Source organism: Hippocampus comes, unplaced genomic scaffold, assembly GCF_001891065.2.
Source record: "Hippocampus comes isolate QL1 unplaced genomic scaffold, H_comes_QL1_v1.1 scaffold177, whole genome shotgun sequence".
In the NCBI taxonomy this organism is placed as follows: domain Eukaryota; kingdom Metazoa; phylum Chordata; class Actinopteri; order Syngnathiformes; family Syngnathidae; genus Hippocampus; species Hippocampus comes.
Window position 1 is genome coordinate 113,426 of NW_017806158.1, and position 27,420 is coordinate 140,845.

General features: G+C 42.5%; 1 protein-coding gene across 3 annotated transcripts in view; it reads left to right on the forward strand.

Annotated features, from left to right (window-relative positions):
* Positions 1 to 1,188: 1,188 nt before the first annotated feature.
* dscama (Down syndrome cell adhesion molecule a) overlaps positions 1,189 to 27,420 on the forward strand; it is a 93,740-nt gene continuing 67,508 nt past the window's right edge. For all 3 annotated transcript variants that reach the window (XM_019895306.1, XM_019895308.1, XM_019895307.1), the window contains exons 1-3: positions 1,189 to 1,776; positions 19,826 to 20,143; positions 20,926 to 21,075. In XM_019895306.1, coding sequence (XP_019750865.1) covers positions 1,734 to 1,776; positions 19,826 to 20,143; positions 20,926 to 21,075 — 511 coding nt within the window. In that variant the 5' untranslated portion in view covers positions 1,189 to 1,733. The remainder of the gene's footprint in view (positions 1,777 to 19,825; positions 20,144 to 20,925; positions 21,076 to 27,420) is intronic.

Sequence of the window (27,420 nt, forward strand, 5' to 3'; positions counted from 1 at the left end):
AATTAAGTACTACTCCCGTTGTTAAAACACAACATTTCTGAGCATTTCCCAAGTTTTATGAACGTGTGGACCCTGATTAGAGTTTTCCGAAAACTTGACTGTTTGGAAAACACAGAAAAAAAAAATCAGCTTGAGCCTGACAACATGAAGCTTTCAAACCCTGCAGGGGGTAATGTTGATGCCACCTGGTGCTGAAGTGCATGTGCTGTTTTTCTGCTTATATTTGTCAAGGTCAATTAATGAATGGCGTTGTGCCCGTAGGGGCGGGGGATGGTGGGGTACATCAATCCTGCATGGTGAACTCGTTATTTCTGCAGAAATCACATTTAAAGACAGGATTTGATCTCTGCCAATTAAGGCAAATTATCACGTCGCCTCCACCTAACGTCTAAACCAGTCAGGTGAAGCCTGGCCTCTCCCTCTCTCCACCTCTCACTGCCCCCACCCCCCTCCCTCCACAGAATCATCATTCTCTCTAGCCTGCTACCCAACCGCAAAACCAACAAAGAGTGTCCTGCAAAGAGCTAAATCTCCCACGCTAATGCCCTTTTATTCTATATTCACGGGCCACCTTCATCAGCGTTAAAGCAAAAGACAAAGATGGAGTTTCAAGGCTCCCTCTGAGGCTCAGCTTGTACTCCCTCCACCCACCCACTCTCAGCGTGCACCTTTAAGGCAATGGGAGAGGGAGGACGCCTCTGCGGAAAGGAAAGGAGAGGGTTTATCCCACACTTGTGCAAGGCAGGGCAGGTTGGAGTAGGCGCAGGGACCAGTGTGCGCAGTTTGTGTGTGCGGGTTTCTGTGGAGGAAAGATGCGTGTGCTTGTTGCTCGCCGGATGGAGAGAGGTGGCGAAGAGAGCATGAGTTCCCGACGCAGCTAACAATCATCGGCGCGCGCACTTTTACGCAAATTGGCCCCAATCCTCTCGCGGAGACGCATTTTCCTCTTTCATTCAGATTTGTACGTTTGTGCTTACTTGTTGATTTTTTTTTTTTTTTTTGCCTTTGGTGTTGTTTTTTTTTTTTTTTTTTTTTTTTTTTGCCTTTGGTGTTGTTTTTTTTTTTTTTTTTTTTTTTTTTTGCCTTTGGTGTTGTTTTTTTTTTTTTTTTTTTTTTTTTTTGCCTTTGGTGTTGTTTTTTTTTTTTTTTTTTTTTTTTTTTGCCTTTGGTGTTGTTTTTTTTTTTTTTTTTTTTTTTTTTTGCCTTTGGTGTTGTTTTCTTTCTTTCTTTCTTTCTTTTTTTTAATTTTGGGGGTCGTTGGATTGTGGAGCCCGGGTGTGCGCGCAGCCACTTTCTTCTATGCGCCTTCAGCGTCAGAGTCACCAGCCGCGGCGGAACCTCTCACCTGGGCCGGAGCGCACGGAGGCGGGCTCCCTCACATGTTCTACGCCAGGCAGAGGTCCGAGACGGAGGTACGGCTGCGCTGCTGAGGCCCCGCGCGGTTCCACCTCCGCTCGCACTCCAAACGCAATACTTGTGGATCAGATACTAGGCTGCCTCCCGCTGCACCACAAGACAATCAGCTGCAGGAAGAGGCTCCAAACCTCCTCCTCTTCATCCCCGGATTGGGTGCGAGAGTCAGCACAAGATTCGGAGTCAAGAAGAAATGCACGCGTGCCCCCTTCATTCATTACAAATGACTTGTTGAAGAAATAAAAGACATTTAAGGAGAAGGAGTGCGAGGAAAGAAGAAGAAAAAAAAGCCTAAGCTTGGATATTGAAAGGATCGGGGCATGTGGATATTGGCTCTTATCTTTTCCCAGTGCATCTTGAATGGTAAGTGTGAGATATATATATTTTTTGCACGCTTCGGATTTAAGTTCAGGCTAACACATGTACAGGTAGAGCAATCAGTCCACTTGCTTTCAAGGCATTTCCAGATAGTCTTTTATCTTCATTTTGGGGGGAGGCTGTTGCTATGTTCAGTCTCAGGCACTGGGCCGTTTAAAGAGGGTTCATCTACATTAACCTTCAAGTGCAACAACGTTTACCTTTGATGTATTTGCAACCTTTTCACATCCTTTAATCAAATTGATTGAGAAAGGTATCAGGCAAGAAAGTAGGGGCTTTTATATGTGCAACAATGGGTGCAGCATACATTGCAACATAGGATCGACATATTAATGTGTTAATATTGATTTACCACCCCTCCCCATGGCATTTGAGTACATTTTAGCCCTTAGAAAAATATCTCTTTATTATTTACCTTCTCTGTCTCAGTATGAAAACTGATCATTTGTCTTTTTGTAATCAAACGGCGCTAGGCCTCAGTCTGTTTTTTTTTAAACAGAAACCAAAACAAGCATTAACTTACACAGCATTGCATGTGAAAACACACAATTGATTTTTATGAGCAATTATTGCATCTGTAGAACCATTTTGTCTGATGACTTTGAAAGCTAACATGTAAAAGAAATGAAAAATTACTCATTCATTTAAAATGGAAACTATTGCAAAATAGCTATGCGTTGAGTTGACCAGTTAGAAATTCTAAAATGTAAGGAATTTTAAAATGTACTTCATGCACCTGTTATGAATGATGCTAATCATTTTGTCAATGAAATTCATCATCATGCACATGTTGTGGCCTTTTTGTTCGGATGTCTTCGAGAAAAAGGATTATAGGATAGCTAGGGTTTTTTTTTCTCCGCTTCCATTGCACCCGCCATATTAGAGCACAGCCATGGAGGCATTTGGGATTGGAAAAAAAAAAAAAAGACAAGCCCTTATCACCCCTGTCAAAGTCCACATTGTGTAAAAATGAAATTGAATCTCTCAAAAGTGAATCCTTTCATTCATATGGAATTGAGAACGAGTCGCTCTGTTTTTCACTGGCGGAGGGCGAAGGATTTTATTTAATGGCGAATCCACGAAGGGTGTGTGAAGAAGGGGGGCGACGAGGAGGACAAGGGGCTTTAGGGTAGGGAATGCAACGAGAGCATGTTGGAGTTGGGCAGAAATTGTCTTTGAAAGAAAATTGGGGCACCGGGAGGTGTTTTAGGAAAAGTGCGGATTAGAAATGAAGGGCGCCGCGTGAAGCATGTTCTAGGAAAACCATTTTGTGTCCACGCTGAAAGCAAAATTGTCGGCGGTTGTTATTCTTCGGGGAGAAGGGAGGAAATGCAACGGCTGTGGTGTAACATAGATTCAATTTCGACTGCAAGCGAGCAGATATGGTCACGACACCGACGATCATTTTCAATCTGACACGTGGACTATGCTAAAATCTGTTTGCTATGAGCGTGATGTACACTGCTTTGCTTGCGATTGGCTTTTTTTTTTTTTTTCCCTCCCAGTCTTTAGTTTAGGCATGAGCGTTGCAAAATGGCTGCTGCTAGAGACATCTACATGGAAACTTTGAATGGCAGCAGCAGCAGCACTTGGTGATGGGCGCCGCATGCACAGGATGCTGCGACATTCGTATCGACAAACTCAATTCATTTGGCAGCAACCTCTCGCTCTTATTTAGTGATTAAAATATAATTTGTAAGTGTATAAAGTGGAATTAGTTTCTTTGCCCCCCCCCCCCCAGTTTACCTTTATTATCTGAGTGTAGCCTGAATAAAAGGGCAGTAGTTGTTCTTACAAGACATTAGCACCTTTTCCTCTCCGTTGCATATATAAAAGGAATGAAAAGACAAACATCGGTCTGAATAGCTTCCATTGGGACTAATCTCAATCATGCTGATTTGGAAACGTCCTCTGTCTTTCATTTTGGACGAGGAGGAAATAAAGGCTTTTAAAGCAGTGCTCTCGTGCAGGATGCTGAGGTTGTCTCTATGGAGACCTGCTTTAATGAGTCCACTGCAGTGGAGCTTTTGGGCTCCCCTAACACTACATTGTATTCAGTTGGCCCTCAGAATGCTTCCTTCATATGTTTCATTTTCCTAATATGGACAAGGTATTTAATTTTTTTTACAATTTTAAGATAAACACCGGACGCATTGCTTCAATATTTGGTTCCTTGTGACTAATGAGGAATAAATATAAAGATTCTAAACATCAGTGACTGAAATTTGCATTGCCTGTTTGTGGGAAACATATTTGAAATATTGGAGTTTCAACCCACCGATTTGCATCGCAGCTCTGAAGTGGTCATTTATGAATATCGCCTACTGTGCGAACTCCATTTTGCTCTGAACTGCCTATTTGAGGCCACATTTGCGAGTGATGAAACATTCACCATCGCTGAGAGTAAAAAAAAAAAAAAAAAATGCCAGGGAGTTCTATTTAATGGTGCTTGAGCTTTTAAACTGCTCTTGAAACCGCGCCTATTAAGAGTTAAATCAAAGATCAGCTCTGTTTTCCATTTATGAAGGAATGAAATTGGGTATTTGGCATAATGTTTTTCGCCAACTGAGCCTTGGGGTAAAATATATGCTCAATGGTGGGCTAATAAGCTGTGTAAATACACAAGGACGCTCTTTTTCGGTTCAGTCCAGGCTAGTCAGGGCTGCTGCAGAAAATCTACTTGTTTGATCAACAAAGTTTTCGCCAAGCAATCTGACATAAAAGCCTCATTGAGCAACGGTTACGGACAACAAACACGCAACTGCAGTTTGCATATCAGAGAATGTTAAATGTGATGGATGAATGACATGGGCATTGTGTTAGAGTCGAGGATGATAAAGTTCGTAAATACAAAATACTGTTCTTTTATCGGGCCTCTTTAGATTTATTCCTATTTTTATTTCCACAAGCATTTTCAGCTTTTGGTCACTTTAACCTTTTCATGTACCCTTTTAACCTGATAAATTGATAAGTTGTCCACTGTAGTGACCGTTGCCCCTGAAAGGGTTAACTCTTCAACAAGCGTTTGTGACAACCGGATCAATCATTCCTCCATATTTCAGGCGATACAAATGCATTTCTTTGAGTTATCTTTTAACACGTTGGGTGTGTTTCGTCCGTGTCAATCATAGCCGAAAGTGAGCTGAACTGATGCTGGTGATGTTAAGTTAAAATTTGAAAGAGTGTCTAACACAGTAAAAAAAAAAAAAAGAATTCCTCCCATTTGAACAAGGCATCCGATAAAATAATAAGTCCCCTTCATATTGTGGTTCACTTTATGGACTCTGTCATTTTGATTCCCACAGTAACACTGGGAGGCAGCTAAGAACAAGCGGTGATTGAAGACTAACTGGCTAACAAGCTAAATGTCTCGTGCTTGTCCTGTCTACCAATAAGTCCAAAGTCCACGCTATGACAACAATGCTTGAAAAATTGGGTTGACTTCTATAGCAGTATGACAGAAACCAACAGGGTATCCTTGTGTTGTGGTTCATATTAGTTGCAGATGGTATGAACCAACAGAACCAATAAAACGCATGCTAGCAAATGTAACGTCGCCAAGAAATTTAATCCAGGCTTCGAATCACACTCACCATTATATTCAAACATAAAATGGATTAAGTGAGGGTGACTGCCCAATCTTGACAATTTGACAAGTACAAAGGTGGCATCGTGGCACTGTTTTAACTAACCCAATTACAATCAGACAAAACAACGTGACGTAGTCGAGGTCGCATTAGGGCCAGTGGGAAACGAGGTCTGTGTGGCGTGGTGTCTTTTGGTGCGCTCTGTCACTTCACATAGAGTCAGGGTGGGGTGACGCAGTCACAGCAACAAGCCATCTCCTCAGTTGCCCATTAACGTCAACAGACCAGTCAACACAATGTAGGCCATTGGGAAACGAATGTGTTTTCAAACTGTCCTGACAGACCAGAGAGACAGAGATTTTTTTTTTAATGCTAGAATTAACTATTCAATACATTTTCATGACCTGAAACGTGATTGGCGGGGTCCACTCGTGACACGTGATAGTTATACTATAAATTTGATTCCGTTTGAAGGTAGGGAATGCTCTTGATCTTCCCCATCGACTCACTTCAATGTTACATTATGTCAGTTCTCAGGGAGGAATCATAAGTGAACATTTTTACATTGCTCACCAGCAGTCAATATTTAACATGTGGGGGGAAAAAAAGAGTATTTCCGCACATACCAAAGTCTGCCCGTGCTCACTAAAGTTACATGGAATGAATATCCCCAATGGTTAGGGTCTGAGAAGCACTTCTTCTTGACAAGTCTCTCACTGAATAATAGAAAATGCCAAGTCCTTCAATGCAGCCAATTAATAGTCAGCCACTTGTCATATGACAGCCCCCTCATCAAGGATAGTTTAAATGGCACGTGGTCACACAGCCAATCTGTACATGACATTATCACCCGGCCCAGTTAGTCTTTTAAATTTACGACCACACCGTTAGGCATGATGTCCAGCAGTGGTCATCAACCACAGCCATACTTTGCCCAGGTCTGTAAGAGAAAAATAGCATTGTGGTCTGTCCATTCATTCTTTCAAAAACTGTGTTTTCAACTTTCTGAACTTTTGAACAAGCCATGCCACATATTCAATCTCGCTGATCCAGTTAACAAATGGTTTGGTTGGTTTATTCTGGTCATGTGATCACAACAAGCGCTACCGTAATACAGTCGAACCTCGTTGCAACGTATCTCGGGGGACATAACGAATCTGTTCATTATAACAGTAGATCGTTGTAATCTGTTTCCGATAAAATGGCCTCCAACTACAATGTATAATACATTATGTACATTTATACACGTAAAAGCGTGAAGGTGTCAATACAGTACAAAGATGTCAATTATGTGTGTACAGTATGAAGAAAAAAAAGGATTTTTTCAGACATGAAACAAACTGCAGCATTCCTACTTCATCTCTGAAAACATTCAATCAGCAAATGAAAAGTGCCTTCTCTGGGTCAGGATGTGCCGTGTCACCAAGCCGTTTACGATCATCTTTCAATCTGTTGACGCCTGAGTTTCATCTGGGAGACTCCCTTTTGAAAGTGAGAGACAATTTCAGCCTTCACAAACAGTGAGATTTGCTTCCGCGGACCAGACATTTTTTTCAGGTCATGTGCTCAGGACCATGCCGCACCGTGCCTCTGGAAGTACAACAATGTACAAGTCGATCAGTAGCGTTGCGAAGCAACGGAGGGGAATCCCGTGTTGTACATTTCGCTCATAAGCAAGGTGGCGGTGGCAGTTAGCTTCTCACGATTCGTTGTCACGAAGGCCTTTTCACTATTTTGTGGGATAAATCTGGTTGTTATAATGATTTGTTACAAAGGTGTTCGTTGTTAGCAAAATCTGCAAATGGAAAATGAATTACGTGAAATCGGGACTTTGAAACGTGAACGTTATAGAGGTGAAAATGTAAACGGGGTACGTTGAAAAGTGGTTGGACTGTACTGTTCATTGCTACGTACGCGGTCTGGGACAGCAGCGTATTTGAGAAACAAATGGTCGCATAACCTCGCGCATACTTCCTTTATATAACCAAATTGACCATGGGTCCGTGTGAGACCTTGATGTGATCTGAACCCAGACTGCAGTCGACCATTTGAAGATACCTGGATATACTGTATTACCCTACCAATGGTTAGCACGTAAGCATTGCATGATTAATCGTTAGAAATAGCACTAAACTTCACGGAAAGGTATAAATTCTCATCTATCAAGCGACTATTAGCATGTTAGCACCCTACCGACCTCAATATGTTTTATATCACAGCACATGTCAATTAACCCTCTCAGCGACAGCGGTTACGACAGTGGACAGCTTATCAGGTTACAGGGTGAATGAAAGGCTTTCGGCACAAGGTTTTCTTGTGACCAAAGTCATTTACTACTACGGTACATCCGATTCGCAACAAATACCATATTGGCCCGAATATAAAACAGTGTTTTTTGGATTGAAATAAGACTGAAAAAGTGGGGGTCGTCTTATATTTGGGGTCTAGACATTATACCCATTCACAACGCTAGATGGCGCCAGATATCATTGAAGCAAATGCTGAACTTGACTCCCCAGGCCAAAGTGAACCCCTGTCACGAAGAATAAAAATAAAAATAGCGGTAGCACGAAGAAGAAAAATAAAAAATAGCGGTATGAAGGAAAAGAGAAGAAAATAATAGAAGAGATAACAGAAAATGGAGAAACGTAGTGACAATCTGGAAAAAAGTGGGTCGAAGATTGGCCAGGTTAACCGGCAGCTGAGGAGAAGTTATGATGTAATTTACATTTCAAAAACCAGAAGCCATTCATTTACGAATGTGATTGCACTTTAGATTTGAATGAGGCAAAATAACATGCTTTTTCTCTCAAATATATTGTTATAATCATTTGTTTCAGATGTACTGTAATTATATTCTGTATAAAAATTAATTTGGTGTTCAAAAAGTCTTTTTTCAAACTTGAGTCTTGAAAAAGAGGGGGTCGTCTGATAATCAGGGCCGTCTTATATTCGGGCCAATACGGTACTTCAGAAATGTAAGATTCCATATTTTCAACAGGTATAAGGCCTATTTTGTATTCCTCTTATTATTATTATTCCCTTTCTTTACTGATTATATGTGTTCCCAGGTTCTGACTGCATGATGGTGTGGCATTTGGCATTCGTTTTTTTTTTCACACCACATTTCGGCCTCCTTGACTGGATATATATGGGAACCACTTAAAAGATTTCAATTCATGACAATTTGTCTTCCTGGACTTGCAAATCACACCTTGGTTTGCCATTGGATGTCAGCGTTTTTGTGTTTCTCCTCTGTGCATGCTTACGCTTTGACTTGGCTGTCGAGATGAGAGTAGACTCAAGCATATGCTAATGGCTGCACATTGAACTGTTAAAGGTTTCATTTAACCCCAACTGCAATGCTTAAAGGAGATGATGATGTGTAGTGAGGCAGAAAGAGGAGGAAGAGTGGGGGAAGAAGACTCATATGGAGTCAGCTTGTGTTATGCTTACAGATTCATATCAATTCATTCTGGTTCACCATGCAGACACAACATTTTTTTTGGAGGCACTTAAGGCTCTGGTGAAAGCTGGCCAAGATAGCGTTTGTTGGGTGATATTACAAGATTTTCAAATGCTTGCGTTGTTGATTATAAGTTATCTGAGAAAATGTGTGAAATGTATAGCAAGCGGATCATGAAAGTAATAGGATAAAGTGGCAATACGAAAACACAAAATATATGTCCTGGAAACGAATTGGAATGATCATCACTGTTACACTTTCATAGTTGGTCATCTCTTCAATTCTGATTGCAAAAATGGATCCGGATGTTACATTTGTTCAGGTTTTGCTAATAATGACAATCTTATGAGAACTGTTTGTATCGGCCCCGAAAAGTGAAATTTTATGATTGCAAGTTAAATTTTTATTACAATATATAGGATAACACTAAATTCCTAAGTTTAATAGCCCATTATACAATTGGTGTCTTCTATTTAACCCTTTCAGGGACAGCGATTACTACAGTGGATAGCTTATCATGTTAGCAGGTTACAGGGTGCATGAATGCGTTAAACACCAAAACACATTTTTTTTAATATTAACATACATCTATATTCTTAATTTTGTACCAATTAGAAATACTAGACGAAAATAGCAATTTCTTTCCCCGTGGCTGATGCTGAAATATTCACCAAATCATGCTGATTAGCATTCACAATCTGGCTCGGTTTTGTGGCCGGAAAACGTGCTACATTTTCAAACATTCTGGCAAATGTTTCATTTAAGTGTTGCCAGCCCCCCAGCGCCATTTCGCTTCAGTCTCCGCTCTATCAGGCCGAGCCCAGAAGTGATTATGCTAATTACTGTTTGATCAGATGATTAAATTATAATTTGATTAATCCAGGGCACTAAGCGCTCTGAATATGTTGATGTGTATTTTGCCTGCCTGTGTTTATTGAGCCTCGAACAGGATGTCTTAAACACACCAGCCAGAGGAAGAACAGGGGATGGTGGAATCGGAGGCAACCTGAATGGGAAAAAAAACTGTTTTTGCACTGCTCTGTGTGCATCTTTAGTGTAGCGCTAATGCAGACCACTGCAATATTGTAAGCCTTTGCCTGTTACTCTCATTCTCAATTGACAGCTTTTCTTTCAGGGTAATTTATAATAGTGCCGCAGAGACAGCTGGTTGTAAAAGCACCCCCCCAAATTGATTTGGTTTAAAATGCTTTGGCCACCATCGATCTGCAACACTACAAATCACAAATTTTAAGACGTGTGTAATTTTAAAAGTGCGGTGATGTTTCATATTATTCATCTTGTTATATGTATGTTGTTAGTTGTATATCATCAAGCTCTTTTGGTGTTTTCATTTTGACCGGTCAGAATCGATTCTTTTCAAATGTGTCGGGATTCAAATGTCCTAACGTTGCAGTGGTCTCACCGTTGAGGCAAATGGTGGACTGTCGTGGAGGGGGGAGGGAGGAGGGAGAACCACCTAGTGCATGTGTGCGTGGCGTATTTTTTCTGAAGCACAAGAGGATTGCTGCATGTGCGGGGTAGGAGTGTCTAGTCATCTGACCCACAATCCCATTTAACCTCAGGACTTTGATTTGCCCTCCACTGTCAGCTGCCATCTTATTCCACCTCTTTGTGTCGCTTGCGTGAATCGCAATTTCCGAACAGCATTAAACAATGCATGTCGAGTGGAACGGCATTCGAAATACAAGGGCAATATTGGCAAAAACCCAAGCTAATAACCTCAAGTATTGTTAGCAATATACCAAATTTGTCCCAACGAAAACCGTGCCATGTTTTCTCCAGTGGATGTGACGAATGAACAACTCAAGGTAGCCATTGGGGATACAATCCACTGCTTATCATGGCTTGAAGAAATGTGTCAACACAGGTTAACCAAATTTCGATATTTTATGTGATAAAATGTTTTTGTTTTTAATCACAAGTGTTCATTTATAGCGGCCCGGTGGTCCAGTGGTGAGTGCGTCGACCTCACAGTGCAGAGATACTGGGTTCAATTCCAGCTCCGGCCTCCCTGTGGGGAGTTTGTATGTTCTCCCCGGGCCTGCGTGGGTTTTCTCCGGGTACTCCGGTTTCCTCCCATATTCCAAAAACATGCATGACAGGCTGATTGAACACTCAAAATTGTCCCTGGTGTGAGTGTGAGTGTGAGCGCGAATGATTGTCCGTTTCTGTGTGCCCTGCGTTTGGCTGGCAACCGTTTCAGGGTGTGTCCCCGCCTACCCGCCCAAAAACAGCTGGGATAGGCTCCAGCACCCCCCGCAACCGTTGTGAGGTTAAAGCGGTTCAGATAATGGATGGATGGATGGATGGGTATTACTTCATAACCTCGGACAAGGAGAATGAACATTATAGTGTGTGTGTTTGTATTATAAGCTGGCGTTAACCCTTTTGGGGACAGCGGTCACTACAGTGGACAGCTTACCGTGTTATCAGGTTACAGGATGCATTAAAGGGTTAACCCACACTTTTTAATGAAGATTTCGACAGGCCTCCCGATGAAGGCTGCAATTTGGCTGACGGTGTTTATTTCATCCTTGAAATGCTATCGAAAACGTGATGGTGAGGGATTGATGAAAACGTGATTTAGTTAGCAGCCCTTTCTGGGGAAAAAAAGTGCTGCCAAGTCGCGAACTGCAGTATGGTGTTGAATGTATTTCATCGGGTCGATGCAGTGCTCCAACATGAACCCTTTCATGCACCCTGTAACATGACAACATGATAAGCTGTCCGCTGTTGTGACCGCTGTCCCTGAACGGGTTAAGATGTTTTTTACGCCGTTCCTCATTCAATTCATCCCTTCCTGCTGCGTTTAATGTCCCCATCTCAGCCACTTTTCGATCCACGTCCATCCCTCAGTCGCCCTTTTTCTCTCTAACCAGAAGAATTTCAATGTAAGAGAACTACAGCCATTCGGTTGAACCTCTAAAGTCATACAAAGTGATTGACCTCCGATTTAGAATAAGGTTGGCCCAAAAAATTAAAGAGCTGGTCCTTTGATACTCATGGAATTGAGCTTCTCCATCACGTGATTGTCATCATGATTTTTGCTGTGATTTGGAATGAGATTAAATATCTGTCACACAAGGCTGTTTTATGCTGATTCTCCTCAGGTGAATTAATGGCATGTTACGGATAGCTCATGGGATTGTTTTTTCCCCCGTGCGTCCTCTCTGGTTGCGCCTTTCTACATATGGCATCGGTATGATCTTATTTACTCCTTCACAGTTTATCCTCTTCAATCTTGAGTCATTTCATTTCTCTGCCCTCCTCTGCCTGAGTTGATTTGTAGTATTTGTCCCCTTCCACCTTGGTGATAAAACTCATTAAAGTCCCCAGTACGTGGGAACTCTCTCGTCTCCCGTTACCGCTCGTACAGATGAGCATTCACGTGCATCAACTAGTCCACTTGATGATGACTCTCGTCTCGCCCTCTGGAGAGTTGACATTAGAGGAGACTATCAGTGGTTTTACATCGCATCTGCATGGCACCGAGCGCTCTGCTCAACAATTATTCATGAGGGCAAATTGGGAGCCGATGATTTGGGAGTGAGGAGTCCCTGTTCTGTGATGTGTACATCTCAGCTCACCACATTTCACTTTACTTGATATTCTGTAAGGCCTTAGGGCAGAAGCGGAGGGGGGTGGCGGTTGTGAGTCTGGGGCCATCTGAAAGGGGGTTGAGGGGGTCGATGCGGATGCTTGCTCACTGTCATCATGAGCCTGCCCTGTCCTCCACCCGATCTACCGCCCCTCCTCTTTTTCAGACCACAGCCCCCATTCTGCCCTCCCTAGGCGGTATCTGCCGTAATTACCTGCATTGCCTGCCACGAGCTGTCAGTATGGCTCAGTGCTTGTTTCCTGCAGTGAGGTAGCCCTTAATGTCTTGATGCCCTGGTGCCAGCTCAGCACCACAGAGAAGTCTGACCCGCTCAGGTCCGCACTAGCTAGCCAAGCTGTAACGTTTAAATATATTGAGGCTGGGTGGAGATATTGTGATCGAACCATGAGAGGAACACTGTCAAACATTCAGGGCAGTATGAAATAAGATGAAACACCATTTACTGTTGATGAATTTGCTTTAGTTGAGGTAAACACAGGCTGAGCAAAAAGCCCCCAACACGTCAGTCCGTCTAATGCAAGGGCCTATTTATGTTGTGTGTTAGTGGGAGAGCTGTATTGATTGGACATTTACCTAAATAAATTGCCTGTGAGATTTGGAAGGAGGCACTGATGGGCATGGTCAGAGTGAAGGTTTGCAGCACACACAATTCAGGGAAGATAAAAAAGTAAGCACAGTGCTTATTTATACTTTGACAAAAAATTGAAGACCTTGTGCTGTTATACCAGGGCGGTCCTGTGTCTATAAAAGGAATCATAATAATTTCTACAACATTTTTGTCGCGTATTTGAAACACTCTCATCAAATATTCTGTAAGCTAATGTTGTCACGCGAAACCAGCACCATCACAGGGTGCATTGACTCGTGCGCCTGTCAACCAAGGACACATCAGCCTGTGTGTTCGTGGGCTCCACGACATTAACACTCACACTCCCCCCTCCCCCCACATCCTTATGACACGCCCGTGTGCACTCTCCTTGACCAAAGTGTGTCTGGCGCCCTTGAGCTCCAAATGAAATTGTACCGGCTCCACAATGGGTGGACTGCTTTGGAAATCAACAACAGTGCACATGCAGATCTTCAGAGTGACCCACCATCCAATAAGTGCTGACATGTGGCATTTGCACAAACACTCATACAGTAAGTAAGAATTGATCGTTAAAAGTTTACCTCGCCTTGGGCCCTCTGCACCCTATTTGACCAAAAACACACAGCCTTTTGGCTCTGTATGAAATCTTTATTATTGTTTTGTACGACACTGTGCGATGCTTCATTGGAGTGTCGGTCAGACACACTTCAATTGTTTCGGAAGCTGAACTGAAACAGAGCTGATGCCCTTTGCTCCGCCAACAAGTAGACATTGTTTGAGCTGCCAGTTCATTGAATATTTAAATTTTGTTCAACATTGAACTTTTACTGAATGAACGAAACTCTCAGAGCCTTCGAGAATACACAAGGACCGTTGAGTCATGGAAAGCTGGTCTGACCTCCTGTTAGGTTTAAACATGTTTAGTTTTGCTCCTGTATCCTTGCGTAAAGGTGGGGCAAGTCTAAAAGTGAGGAACAGGGTCAGAGGACCATGAAGGAGAGTTGGAGGTGCAACAGTCAAAGTTTTGGATGAACAAAACAAATTAGGGAGAACAAGGGACGAATGCATTAACCCTTTCAGGGGCAGCAGTTACTACAGTGGACGGCCTATCATGGTGTCAGGTTACAGGTTATCATTTTTGGTGCATGAAAGGGTTAAAATTAGGTTATGTGAGACACCTATGAGGATGAGCATACTTTGACCTCTTGCCGAGGTTTTTCTTTCTCTTTTAATAGTGGCCTGTGTGCGACTGTCTGAGTGCTTTTCAGCTTTCCCGCCTCCCCACTCAACCCGTTCCCGCACTATTTTCTTGGCATTGCACTGAAAAATGAATGTAGTCGTATTGTATCTATCTGAAGCATTGCGATCTTAAAGGGCTGTGTGTCCATCAAGCTTTCTCATCTGAAGAAATCAACCACGCAGAAATGGGTGGTGGTCTCAATATTTTATGAGTTGGCGCACAGAGGACCGAGACAAAAGCAGTTATGCAGCAGCCGTTCTTCCTCATTCATCTACCTTCTCAAAAAACATGCCAAACATAAACTGGATGACAACCATCCTGGAAGATCAACTCTTTGCTTATCTTGATGGTCCATTTAAATCCTGCTTGTGTAATACTGACTAAATATCATACAGAATATTTAACTATTGAAACAACAGTAAATGTCTTTTTTTTTTTTTGTAAAGGGTTTCCCGAGCTTTGTTGAGCCACAGTACCCAACCCATTTTACATCAGATAAATCTCACACCAACCAAAAGAAGAAAAAAAAATGCAAAATGTGAGATGATGTCAGTCTGCTCACAAATGTACTTACCGTAATTTCTGGACTATAGACCGCACCCGATTATAAGACGCACCACTACATTTTTAAAGGAAATAAATATTTTGTACACACATAAGTTGCACCTGTGTATAAGCCGCAGGTGCCCATATTGTAGCATGAGATATTTACAAAGAAAGACGGTACACAGGCGGCCTTTAGAAAAGTCTTTATATAAGCCGCGTCATGAAATAAGCCGCAGAGTTGAAAGCGTGTGACAAAATTCGCGGCTTATAGTCCGGAAATTACGGTAGTTTAATTGGGGCTGTTTAATTTAACAAAAATCTGATAGCAGATAGATACATTTTTGTTGTACAGAGACAGCGCTGCATCGGGGCGAGAAGGTGCATATCCCCATTCGAAATTTGTGTAGCCCCAGTTAAATTATACCCCCATATATATACCCCATATAGTTAAATAGATTCACTTCCAGCCCCATGAAACTGGATCTTTGACGTCTATAGCCGTCAATGGCAGTGAATAAGCCATTTCAGATATTCTTAAATATATTTCAAAATTATTTTGTCAGCCCCCGATGTATTGGTCCAGCACTCCTGTCGCCCCGAGAGACAAAAAAAAAAAAAACAATTCTGGAGCTGTACGTGGTGTACCCTCTGCCAACTAATAGAAGGGCGTATAATTATTCTGCCTTTCACTGTATGTCTCTGACAAAGATGAATGACCAAAATTATGTCTTTGCAATTAAGAAGACAAATATTTTTTTGGACAATTTAAGTGAAATTAGTTAAGCTACAACAATTTACACATGCCGCAAAGCATAGTGGGATGCCTAGCAGCCACTTCGCCGAGTAACATTTTGTAAAACAGTGTTCGGGATTACGTGTTTATTATTAAAGTTCCTGCCAAGTGAAAATAAAAATCTCTTTTAAATTTGACACACCACTGAGAACTGTGAAAGCCTGACAAATACAAATGACAATGTAAAAATCACCAAGTATGTTAAATGAGGCTTTAAAATCATGACAAATCGAGCCCTTCTACCTGCTCTTCATTGCTGCGGGTGTGTCCGCTGAATGTACTGAAAACACGCCTCGCTCGACTCTTACTTGTCACCTCATGTTGCTGTACAAGCGAGTTTGTTCACTTGTCTGTAGTGTGAACCACAGGCTGAATAACGCGTTCCCTAAAACGTCTGTATTATAAGGACCCAAACATGACCGAGTGAGGCGGTGACTTCTTGCACGGCCCCAATGCCAGTCTGCTGCGTAGAGAGCTAGCAAGCTACAAGGGGGCACAAATTCCCCATGTAATCGCCAACATTTATCAGGTCATGCCTTGGCAGAATAGAAATTCATTGCCGTTCTGTGTGGCTGCATGTATCTCCCATGCCAGAAGTGACTGGAACAGGACACTGAACACAGCATCGCTGAAAATTAAAGACAGCATGATTAAACAATTGGTATGTAAATTACATGGTAATTACAATTACAAGTACAAGTGTCTCCTATCACCCTAAATCACAGGTGTCAAATTCAAGGCCCAGCGGCCAGAGCCGACATCATTTTATGTGACCGTGCGGAGCTGTTCCACTGTTCCATGGCCAGGATGAAAACCACAGTACTCCTCCTGAATCTGACATGTAACTTTCCTGACCAGTGGACCTTACCAGGAAGCCTTGGATGTGGGATCACCCTGAAGATGGAACACACCCTCTAAAAAGTGGAACCACCACCTATGCTTGCGAATCAAGAAACACTGTCCACAGTGTCCATGTGAACTTGCAGAGGCATGTCAACCAAGACAGCCCCAGAAATATCCTTTTCCGGAGTTTAGGACCAACATGCCTTCACCCACGGGCCCTACCACCATGGAGCTTTTCCGCTCTCTCTGCGACTTCAACCCCTGAGAAAGGAATGCTCCCTCTGAGGTCATATCGACTCTGCTTCCTTTTGACACTGTGTTTCGATAGAATTGAGAAAGTCTTAAAGTCTCCCCCCAGTGACAACGACAAGCTCAGCAGCGCCCCATTCCACTGTTGATAATGTACTGCCTACCCTTCCGGACACAACAGATTGTGGACCATAATCCATCAGGAAGTCATTCAGTCAAACTCCTCCCATGTTCAAGTTTTTGCTTCTGCTCCCCACCTACAAGGACTTCAAAAATGGTGGGCATTACAGTTTGATGCAGAGGCACAGTCAGGACCTGTCCCCACAAGGTTAGGGCACCAAGCCGGTGGGCAATAAGTCCATCCCCACTTGCGCGGTACCTCTCACCAGGGTAACTCCAGTGTATGAGAGTCTTACACTTGTTAGGATGCATTGTTTGTCCATGGTGCCGCCCCTCCCTTTTTGTTGTTCCTTTTTTCAGTGTGGACTGGGCGTCTCGTTAATTGGTGCACCTGGCCTCCCTTACACACCTGCGAGTCTTTTCCTCATCAGTCACTTGCAGCATAAAAGCCAGCCTGAACAGCCACCCGTTTGCCAGTTCGTCAGCGTTCTTACCTGCCGTACTCGCTCCTGCCAAGCTGCCACACTCCAGCATTCCTGTACTCCTCGACTTGGTCATTTTGTCTCCTTCCCTTTCAATTCCTGCCACCTAGACCTGTCCCACTTCTTGGCAATAAACCGTTCATTGTGTCTGCGTGGGGGTCCTGTGCTCTTTTTCCACGAAGCCTAACAACACTTCTCAAGAGGACAGGTACCAGAGCTCAAACTGTGTGTCAAGGAAAGCGAAACTATATCTAGAATTTCTCAACTTTCCACATCTTCTCAGGCTCCTCCCCTGCCAGAGAGGTGACCTTCCATGTAACTAGAGCCTGCTTCTGTAGCTGGGGGTCAAGGGTAAGGTCCCAAATTTTGGCCACAACCAAGTTCACATTGCAACAGACCACCTTGGACCCTCGCAGAGGTGGCAAACCAATAGGAAGTGTTGTGCCATGTTGCATCTTTGGGCTAGGTCTTACGGTTGTAGGCTCTGCTACCAGATGCTTCCCATTAAACCCCACCTCCAGGCCTGGCTTCAGAGGCTTCTATCCTGCATCTGGGCGAAGAGAAACAAGGTCCATTAATTTTAATCCATTAAACGTAGTCATCATAGGAAGTTTCTGAGCCGTGCTTTGTCTGATCCCTCACCTCGGACCTGTTTGTCCTGGGTGACCCTGCCAGGGGCATAAAGCCCCAGACAACTTATCTCCCAGGATCATTGGGACATACAAACCCCTCAACCCGGATTAGGTGATGGCACTTTATTTAAATGACTCATTTTTGACGAGACAAAACTGTTTTTTAAAATTTACTCAGTTATTTGTAATGCAAGGTTTGTCTCTTCACTCAAACCCCCAAGCAGTGCACGTTGTAAAGGGAATTAATATTAACTTAATGCTTTTACTCCGTAAGTAAGACTAATTCCCCCAAGATGATTGGGAACATGGCTCTGCAGCCGGGTTTTTTTTGCCATCTCTTACTTAAGGTCTGACAGTGTTGTAGCCGTGAACAAATACAACAATTTACTATTTAACACCTGAAGGACAGGCCCTCTGAGTACTGCATGTGTGAAGTGAGTGCAGCTCCAAATGTGCTGAGACATGTGTTCGCCCCGGTGTTTGTTTGTCATAACAGGTTGAGCGACCAGTGGGTGGAAGTGGCATGCGATTTGAGTATGCTCATTAGGAATTTATGAAGCGCTAAAATGTTTGGTCTCCAGGGAGGGGGGATTGGCAGCTGTCGCACAGGCAAGCAGACGGGAAGGCGGGTGGCCCGATGACAGGAGAAAAGAAGTTACACAAACATAGAAACTGGAAAAAAAAATGTCGTACAAATGTTCGGGTTTATGCTACAGCAATAATCATTTGTTGACTAGAATTGTACTCTTTAGAGCAGACTTCCCCAAGGACTAACTGTTAATATAGGGAAAAAAGTTGTGACTGATTTGTTTATGAACGCTTAACAGCTGTGTTGGTTCATTGAGGTTGATAAGGGGCAATGTCATTATGAATCAGTGATTGTGTGTTCCATTTCCATCTCGTGATTTACAAAGCAATAATGAATTCCTGGACATACCTCTTAACTTACTTACCAACCAACAAACCAACCAAATAACACTATGAAATAAATAATAACCAATCAATTTTTCTCGAACCTAATCTTTTCACTATTATTCCGTTTTATTTGATCGGGGTGTGTCCAGGACTTTTTTGGGGGGGGGGGTTTCAGATAGGGCACAGACTGCAGAAGGGTGGAATAGAATGTTACATTCTGTGCATGTACAAGTCTCGATCATATGGCCAGACCGAAAAAAAAATGACAATGCATCCCTCGTTCTGTGCATGTACAAGTCTCGATTATATGGCCAGACCGAAAAAAAAAATGATAATGCATCCCTGGTATTGTTCAGGGGGCCGGGCAAAATGTGGAGGCAGGCCATATCCAACCCGTGGTCCTTCGTGTGGGAACCTTTGCTAAATACATTGGATATAAAAAGTCTTCATATCTGTCTTAAAGCCAGGCTTTGTGAAATAAAAAATATATTATCATATGAACATGAATGCCAGTCAGTGTTATTAAACCTTCCGGAAAATTGTCAGGAAAGCGCACTAAAACTACTGGACTTTAGTTGGGGTTAATTAGAGGCACTTAACACAGTGGCAGATGTGTGGTGACTCCCATGTAATGAGTTTGAAAATGTAATTGGGTAAGGACGGCACGGCAGTCGACTGGTTAGGACTGAAGTTTGATACCTGTGTCATGGACACACTCCTGCAAGCTTTGTCCATTGCAGTAAGCAAGGGTAAAATAAAGGAATATAAATGCACCAGCAGGATAGCAATATTCACTTGCTATTAAGAAATGTTCTTTAGTTCTGTGTCTTTTGAAGTTGTAGCTACTGCAGCGCTTCAAAATGTTACTGTGCAAAGTAAAGCCTTTGAAGGGAGTTTCTAACATTTTGTTTTTCCAATGTCATTTTCCGCAGTTTTCTCTGAAGATCTACGTTCCAGCTTATATTTTGTCAATGCATCTGTGCAAGAGGTAGTGTTTGCCAGCACCACAGGGACGTCGGTGCCCTGTCCCGCAGCAGGTGTGCCACCTGTCTCACTGCGCTGGTATCTGGCCACCGGTGAGGAGATCTATGATGTGCCAGGGATCCGCCATGTGCACTCCAATGGCACCCTACAGATCTTCCACATTCCCCCTTCCAGTTTCAGCAAACTCATCCACGACAACACCTACTATTGCACAGCGGAGAACCCCTCAGGGAGAATCAGGAGCCAAGATGTCCACATTAAGGCTGGTTAGTATCTCTTCATTTATCTATCTATCTATCTATCTATCTATCTATCTATCTATCTATCTATCTATCTATCTATCTATCTATTTTAAAGTCAACTGTGATCTATAAGATTTGTTAGCATCAAACTACAGGTATATAAATATGTCATATTCCAATTGGATCTTATGGGGTCCAAACTTAGAATGTCCAGCCAAAATAAATACAAAACATAGCTGTTGACCTTGACAAGCGTTCTAGCATATGAAGTACAGTATATTATAGTTGATAAGATGCTTGTGGAGGCTCTCAGTCGTACAGGAAAGTTCCATCGTAGACTGACGGAACCCTTTCTACGATAGTTGGTAAGATGAAAGCCATCGAGTGTACAGAATTTTTTTTTTTTTTTTTGGTAGCCAACAAATCAAGTTAAAACTGAGAAGATATAAGGGCATATTGTAACATCATGACGAGCAGGTATGATTCATGAGGACAGACAATCAAATCCCAAGACATTGTAATTTCGACAATCTTTGAGAACTGTATTTTTGGGGCTATAAATTGCACTTTTTTTTCATAGTTTGGCTGCGACTGGTATATCTTAAAATTAGAGCTCGGACCCGTATCCAAAATCCCCATTCCTTGATCGTGTTGACGACATCGGACAACTTCCAGTTGGTTTTGTGACTTCCACATCGAACTACTGTGCATCAATTCAAAGCATGTGAAAGTCTGAAATGTCTGACTCTGTTGCTTTCAGGAATTCGATATTATATTGAAATTTTCTCTTTGTACCCCCTTACTAGTCCTACGGGAGCCCTACACTGTTCGGGTGGAGGACCAGAAAGCCATGAGAGGCAATGTGGCCGTCTTCAAGTGCATTATCCCTGCCTCGGTGGAGGCCTACATCACTGTTGTGTCCTGGGAGAAAGACACAATGTCAATTAATGCTGAAAGTAAGTCACATTCCTTTTTTAACAGCTGTTCGAGATGTCTGAGATTGACCTTTACACTCCAGTTTGATCCTGTGGCCCGCTTGAAGATTTTTGGCTGTCGGTTATGACAGCAGAGATGTTTGCTGTTTCGGATTACTGTGTAAATTTCATTCTCAAAATGAGGAGTAGCTTCAGTTGAACACACTAGCCAGGCGGCGTCTTTGTCTGTGTTTGCAATTCCGTCTGACCCAAGGACAACGAAGTCTTGACTAGAATTCCTCTGCCATCCTTCCACGAGCACACGGGCTGCCAGCCATGTCACTTAGTCTCAGTGTATTGACCCAATTCTCTGGCTGATAGAAAGCACCGCGGCGCTCCGATCATTCGAATCACTTAAATGGAGCGCTCGCCTATGTGATTGTTTCCCAACCCTGGGGGGCAAATTCATTTTATGTGGGGCATTTAGCAAACTCAATAGACGCGAGTTAATGCCATTTTGCTTTTAGATGGAGGGCAAATGCTTTTGAGAGACTTTTTGTTGTTGTTGTGTTGTTGTTGGTGGTGGTGGTGGTGGTGATATTGCCAGTCGTCAAACTCCACTATAGTGAAATCTATAGCATTTTCATAATTGCCCATGAGTGGATTTTCAATAGCATGTTTCTGATACAGGACGAGGGAAGGGTCTTGTTGCTGCTGCCGCATTGACAGAATCGACTGTTTTTTTTTAAATTGCTCCTCATCTATTATTTATCACTTTTGCAATATGCTACATGTATTTGTAATTTAGATTTCTGAATCTCGGGGGTTGTGTTTTTGCCCCATCAAGACCAAGTTTTGAGCAGACAAAAAAAAAAAAATCATCACATTTGTAGCCATCAGTCATGTAATTGTTGTCAGAAAAATAATCCAACTACCAATCCATTGCTCTTCTCCACGCTAAATAATAGAAGACGGAAGCAAATGAATCCATGAGCAAATGGTCTTTATTCACGTCTCACTGCGCGCATCCCACCATTCTCATCGTACCGTGGTACACACACATTTTAAGTGCACTTTGTGTTTTTTTTTCTTTTTTGTGTCCGTGTCTGCGGCGCTGTCTGCACCGTAACAAACATCCCAGCACAAACATCTTGCCAACTCTTCACTTTAATTTCCCATGTTAATAAATAAAATAATATTAATACTTCAACTGAAAACAAAAACGCTTTTTAAAAATATTGCTTTTCTCTCTGTTGTACATGAATAATTGACTTTGGCTTTTGGGTTTGGAAAAAGTAGCATGATGCGCATGTATGTTTTCCAACTCTCACTGGACTCAGACCATTTGGAGTTGTTGCAGGGTAGACTAACTAGCCACTAAGAACACTCGGGACTGTCACAAGAACGAAAGAAGTGGAAGTGCATTGTACAGTCTGGAGGTACCAAATATGCTGTTTTATATTTCTCTTTTGAGTAAACCAAAGGAGCAGAGAAACATAAAGACAAATCGTTTTTTCTTTGTTTGATGATAGGTGCATATTTTTGTTTTTGTTATTATATTGACCCCCTACTGTGTATATGCTGGACCCTCAACAACCAAAACATAACCTCTTCCAGTTCTGTTAATGTCCTGCTTGACATTTACATTTTTCAATTTTGTCATCATGAAAGATAGAGATAATGTTTCAAAAATATATGAGCATGTAAAATTGTTCTGCCACCGCGGTGGTCGACTGCTTAGCCTGAGCGCTTCGTGGACTAAGCGTAGAGGTCGTGGGTTCGATCCCGGCTCAGGCCTTCCTGTGTGGAGTCATTCGTTCTCTGCTTGTTCCTGTTTAGTGGCACTTTCACGTTTTGTTCATATGTTTTGTAGGCAATACTGTTTTATATTTACATGGGCACAGCATTCCATTCAAAAACAAGAATGTCCAAATTATTGCATGAAGTCGACCTCCGGCTAAACCGCCAGAAGTCGTCCTTGTTATGTTACTGGTATACAGAGGCGAGTTACAGGTGTGGCTTTGACGTTATTGCTTCATTACAACAAAATAAATAAATAAATAAATAAATAAATACGACTTTCATATCGCTGGAGGCTATATCCATGCATGTTCAAATCAACATTAAATTTATGTGTTTATATGTTTATTTAACTGTTATTTTAAATAATTTTGTTTTAATACTCACCATTAATGTGAATGTTTTTCCGTCCCTCGCTATTGCTAAAGATCCAGCAAAGTTAGCGGAATTATCGTCACCTTGCCCGGTCCACACGCGGAGTTGCTGCTGGCTATCTTGCACCCTGCTCTGTTGCTTGCACGCTTCTTTTCGGCTGTCTCCCGCACGGTATTTTGATGCGAACAGAGCATGGCGCGTGTCAAAGTGCCATGCTCTGTTCGCATTTACATTCGACCGTTTCATCGATGGTATTTTGTCATTGCAAATTAGACACACAGCAGAACCTGTTCTCTCCACAAAGGCGAATACTTCAGTCCATTTGTCCTGAATTGTACCATACTCATCATCTTTTTTTCTTATTCGTCGAAAGATTAGCTTTGAGCTAATGATCTAATTCAAAAGGGGGCGTTTACCTGTTTACGCAGCAATGGCCAACGTAGGCCAGTATCATCCAATCAAAATTGCTCCTCGAGCCAACTGCAGCCCTGAACAGGACATGAGCAGTGAAAAATCGATGGATGGATTAAACAAGCAAGAATATTTTGTTTTATCTATGAGCCAGATGCAATCATCAAAAGAGCCACAGCTGGCTCGCGAGCCACATGTTGCCGACCCCTGGATTAAGGCATAAGAGAACCTGGATGAATATCTCCTTTCACAATCAAATGATTCTGAGAGCAACAATTACACCGTTAAGAAGACAAATGACAAGACGGTCGTTTAACTTGCAGTTTGTTTTCATTGGTTTGTTTTTTTGTTTTGTTTTGTTTTGTTTTGTTTTGGGGTTTTTTTGTTGCGAAAAGCCTTCCATGACTGAGCTGGGCCATTCCCCAGGTGGAGCCTGTGCTGCAGTCACTGAGGAGGCCTTGTAGTCATTTGCCACGGCCCGATGCTGTCTGCTCTGCATTCAGCAGCAGTAGGGCCAAGAGGGGTCCAAACCCCCCCCCATGGCTTCCCCCCTCCCAGCTCCACTGCAGACACACACACACATGCATACATCAGCACATAAAAAAAGTAGGCGTCCTTTTCATGCGGCACACGCGCTAAGCATCAGAGCCGTCGGCCATCACATTCTCTTTTCTCAGCTCTCCTTCATCTTCCCACTGCTGCCGTCTTTGCTTTTATATACGCGCTTATAAACCAACCAAATTTCGACCAAGAATTCTGGTTTGTTTCAGTTAGGTAAAGTATTTGTTTTTTTTTTATCTGTTTACCGTAAAGGCTCTCAAAATCCTGTCACACTGGACTGTCACATTTTTTGAGCAACCTCCCATTCAGGCCGCAAGCTAAGTAGTGTAGAGATTTTGTTTGGGGTGAATAAAAGCCACTGATTGGATGATAGAGAATGAGCACACCTGTTGAATGGGAGGAAAAAAAAATGAAAGGAGCGTTTGGACAGACTCTGGATTGCTGTTAAGAAAAGAATCCATCTTGTTTGTGTCATTTGTTCATGGATTATTATCACCACTCAAGACCGTGTTGTTGTAATTGTTGGCAATTACTCTCCTGTTTCACTCTTTATGTCGTTACCGGAACCATCCTGCCGACTCCTGTGCAGTGATATCACAAGCCTGATTAGGGTTTGCCAATTAAAAACGCTCTGCGGTTGAAGGTTCACATGAATGCCCGTATGGTGCCCCTGGGTATAACTAAATGGTGATGATCCTTATTCGAGTTTATTATTCGAACATGACTGAACTTGCACAATTTCCTTTTACCATTCTAATTAAATACATCCAGAGTCAACATAAGAAAATGATTCGATCCGCTGACAAATTTTGATCGTTTAAAATGATGGCATCAACTGATAATGGAAAAAAATTACATTAGGGTATCAATTCACCCCCAAATCGTTTTTTTTTTTTAATTGTGTATATTAACTATAGTTGCAGCGAGCAGATGAATTATACGTCACTTAACAGATTGTATAAAGACATTCAGCCTGGCCTGCTACTCAGCCATCTTGTGTATTTCACAGTTTGATTCACATGAGTGTGTTCACATGCCTTGATGTGTCATTGGAGGTGTTTTTCCAGCCATCGCCACGAGATAAATAAGCCAATTTCATTGGCAGCGTATAACGGGGTGCCATACAATTCAAGGACGGTTCATTTTGAGCTGCTTTCATTTGGCTCAATTCAGTGTGATTCCAATTTGACACGGAATAAACAAAAATACACACACATAATTAAAAAAAAAAAAATTGCATTTATTGTCTTCGGGAAAGTACAGACATTGTACGAATCTTTTTGTTTGATTCAAATTTTACGGGCACTGATTAAATTGTGGCCAGTTAATTTAAATGTAAAATGAAAGCAAACTGAAGTACGGCTGTGTCGTGAAATACATTTTTATCTTTGTGAAACACAAACGTTATTCTTTCAATTATTCTATTCTCTATTCTCTTATCAAATTAATTATGAAAATATACATTGTCTGAAGGTGGTCAACTAGTAAGCACGGCCGCTTCATAGTGCAGAGGTGCAGCGTAGGTTAACTGTTTATTGTAAAATTGTCCCTAGCGGCAGGTGAGAATGTGGATGGTTGTTCGTCCATGTGTGCCCTGTGATTGGCTGGCAACCAGTTCAGGGTGTCCCCCGCCAACTGCCCTAAGACGGCTGGGATAGGCTCCAGCACACCCCGCGACCCTTGTGAGGATAAAGTAGTTGAAATGATGGATGATGGATGTAAGGATGGATGGATTGCCTTCAATGATTTAATTTAAAGAGCAACAGTCATGCCATGGCCGGTACAAATTAAACTCTGTTGTCTGGGTTTAACATGATGGACAGAATATCAATCATGATTATATTTGTTTTATGTTAAATGTTCAACAAAGTTCTTTGTTACAGCTGCAGATGTTGTGAAAACACTACATAAATAAAGATGTACTGTATCGTATGTATACTTTTGTAAAATACTATATGGTAAGCGTTACTGCGATTTAGAATGGTCTGAGAGATTCCTCACAATTAATAACATCCTGAGTACAACATGTCCAAATATCAACATGACATATGTACAACCCCTCCTGTGCATGTTAAAATTCTTTCTTGTTGACAGAGACATAGCCAGATTGGACTGCAGTTTGCGTGCTGATGAAATGCGACTCTATAAATCTATCAGGAATTCATGTTTCATTGTGTCCGGCCTACAGCTCTCTCGCTATTGGTTTGCTCTTTTCTTCGAATCCTGCTCAGTAATTGCTGCTATTGGTGCAAGCAACCTTGAGCTAGGTGGGTGGGTGTGTAATGGCTTTCCTGGTTCCCTGTGAGATGGGTGTAGCCGGAGGAGCGGGAGATACAGCCTCCGCCTTATTTTTCTCCCTACCTCTGCTTGTCGACCGGCAAGGGCTGGAGCTATGATAGGCGGGATTTAGTCTTTTTCCAGCATTCGTCATTCTGTCTGCTGGTGATTGGATGCGGTATTGTTATTCACATCGAAAAATGGGTCATGTTGCCTATGGAGAATGTGTTATTGACACGGACAGACACCACCGAACATGCATACTTATGCTGGAAGTGCATCTTTCGCCATTCACAATTATCGACCACAGTCGGACATAATTGGAATATATGACGAAAAAAATTATTGTCTCAATGTTGTAAATGTGGATGCGCTGTAAATATGTATATATATGTATATTTATTAAACTGTATAGGTGAGGAAGTCTTGAATTCACTGCATCTCGTGAGCTGTTTCCTCTCAGCCGGTGGTGCCAGGCTTTGCTCGTTGAGTACAAGGGTGTGGAGAAGGAAGAAAAAGAATGGGGAGGAAAATCAATACCTTTGTGCATTAATTCAGCTGCAGTTGCTACAAAGCATGGCGGGAAAAATTACGGGTGGATACGTTTGGGCGGGGCAGCGTGACGGCGCCATGTTTAGTCAGGAAAGAATCATGGACGCCTGGACTGCTGTTGTGTTTGTTCCCTAAAACGATTACGTATAACACGCACAAACAAACACACACACGCACGCACACACGCACACACGCACACACACACAGACACACACACACACACACACACACACACACACCTATCTATCGAGCTACCTAGCTAGCTAGCTATAATACGCAATAATGTCCTTTCTGTCTTACTTGAGTGCTCTGGTGCCGCAAAGATTAGCCTCCCACGTTTTTACGGTATTGTTTGCTCGCCAATAGCCGCAATTTGTTCTTTATTAAACTCTGGGGGGGGGGGGGGCAGTT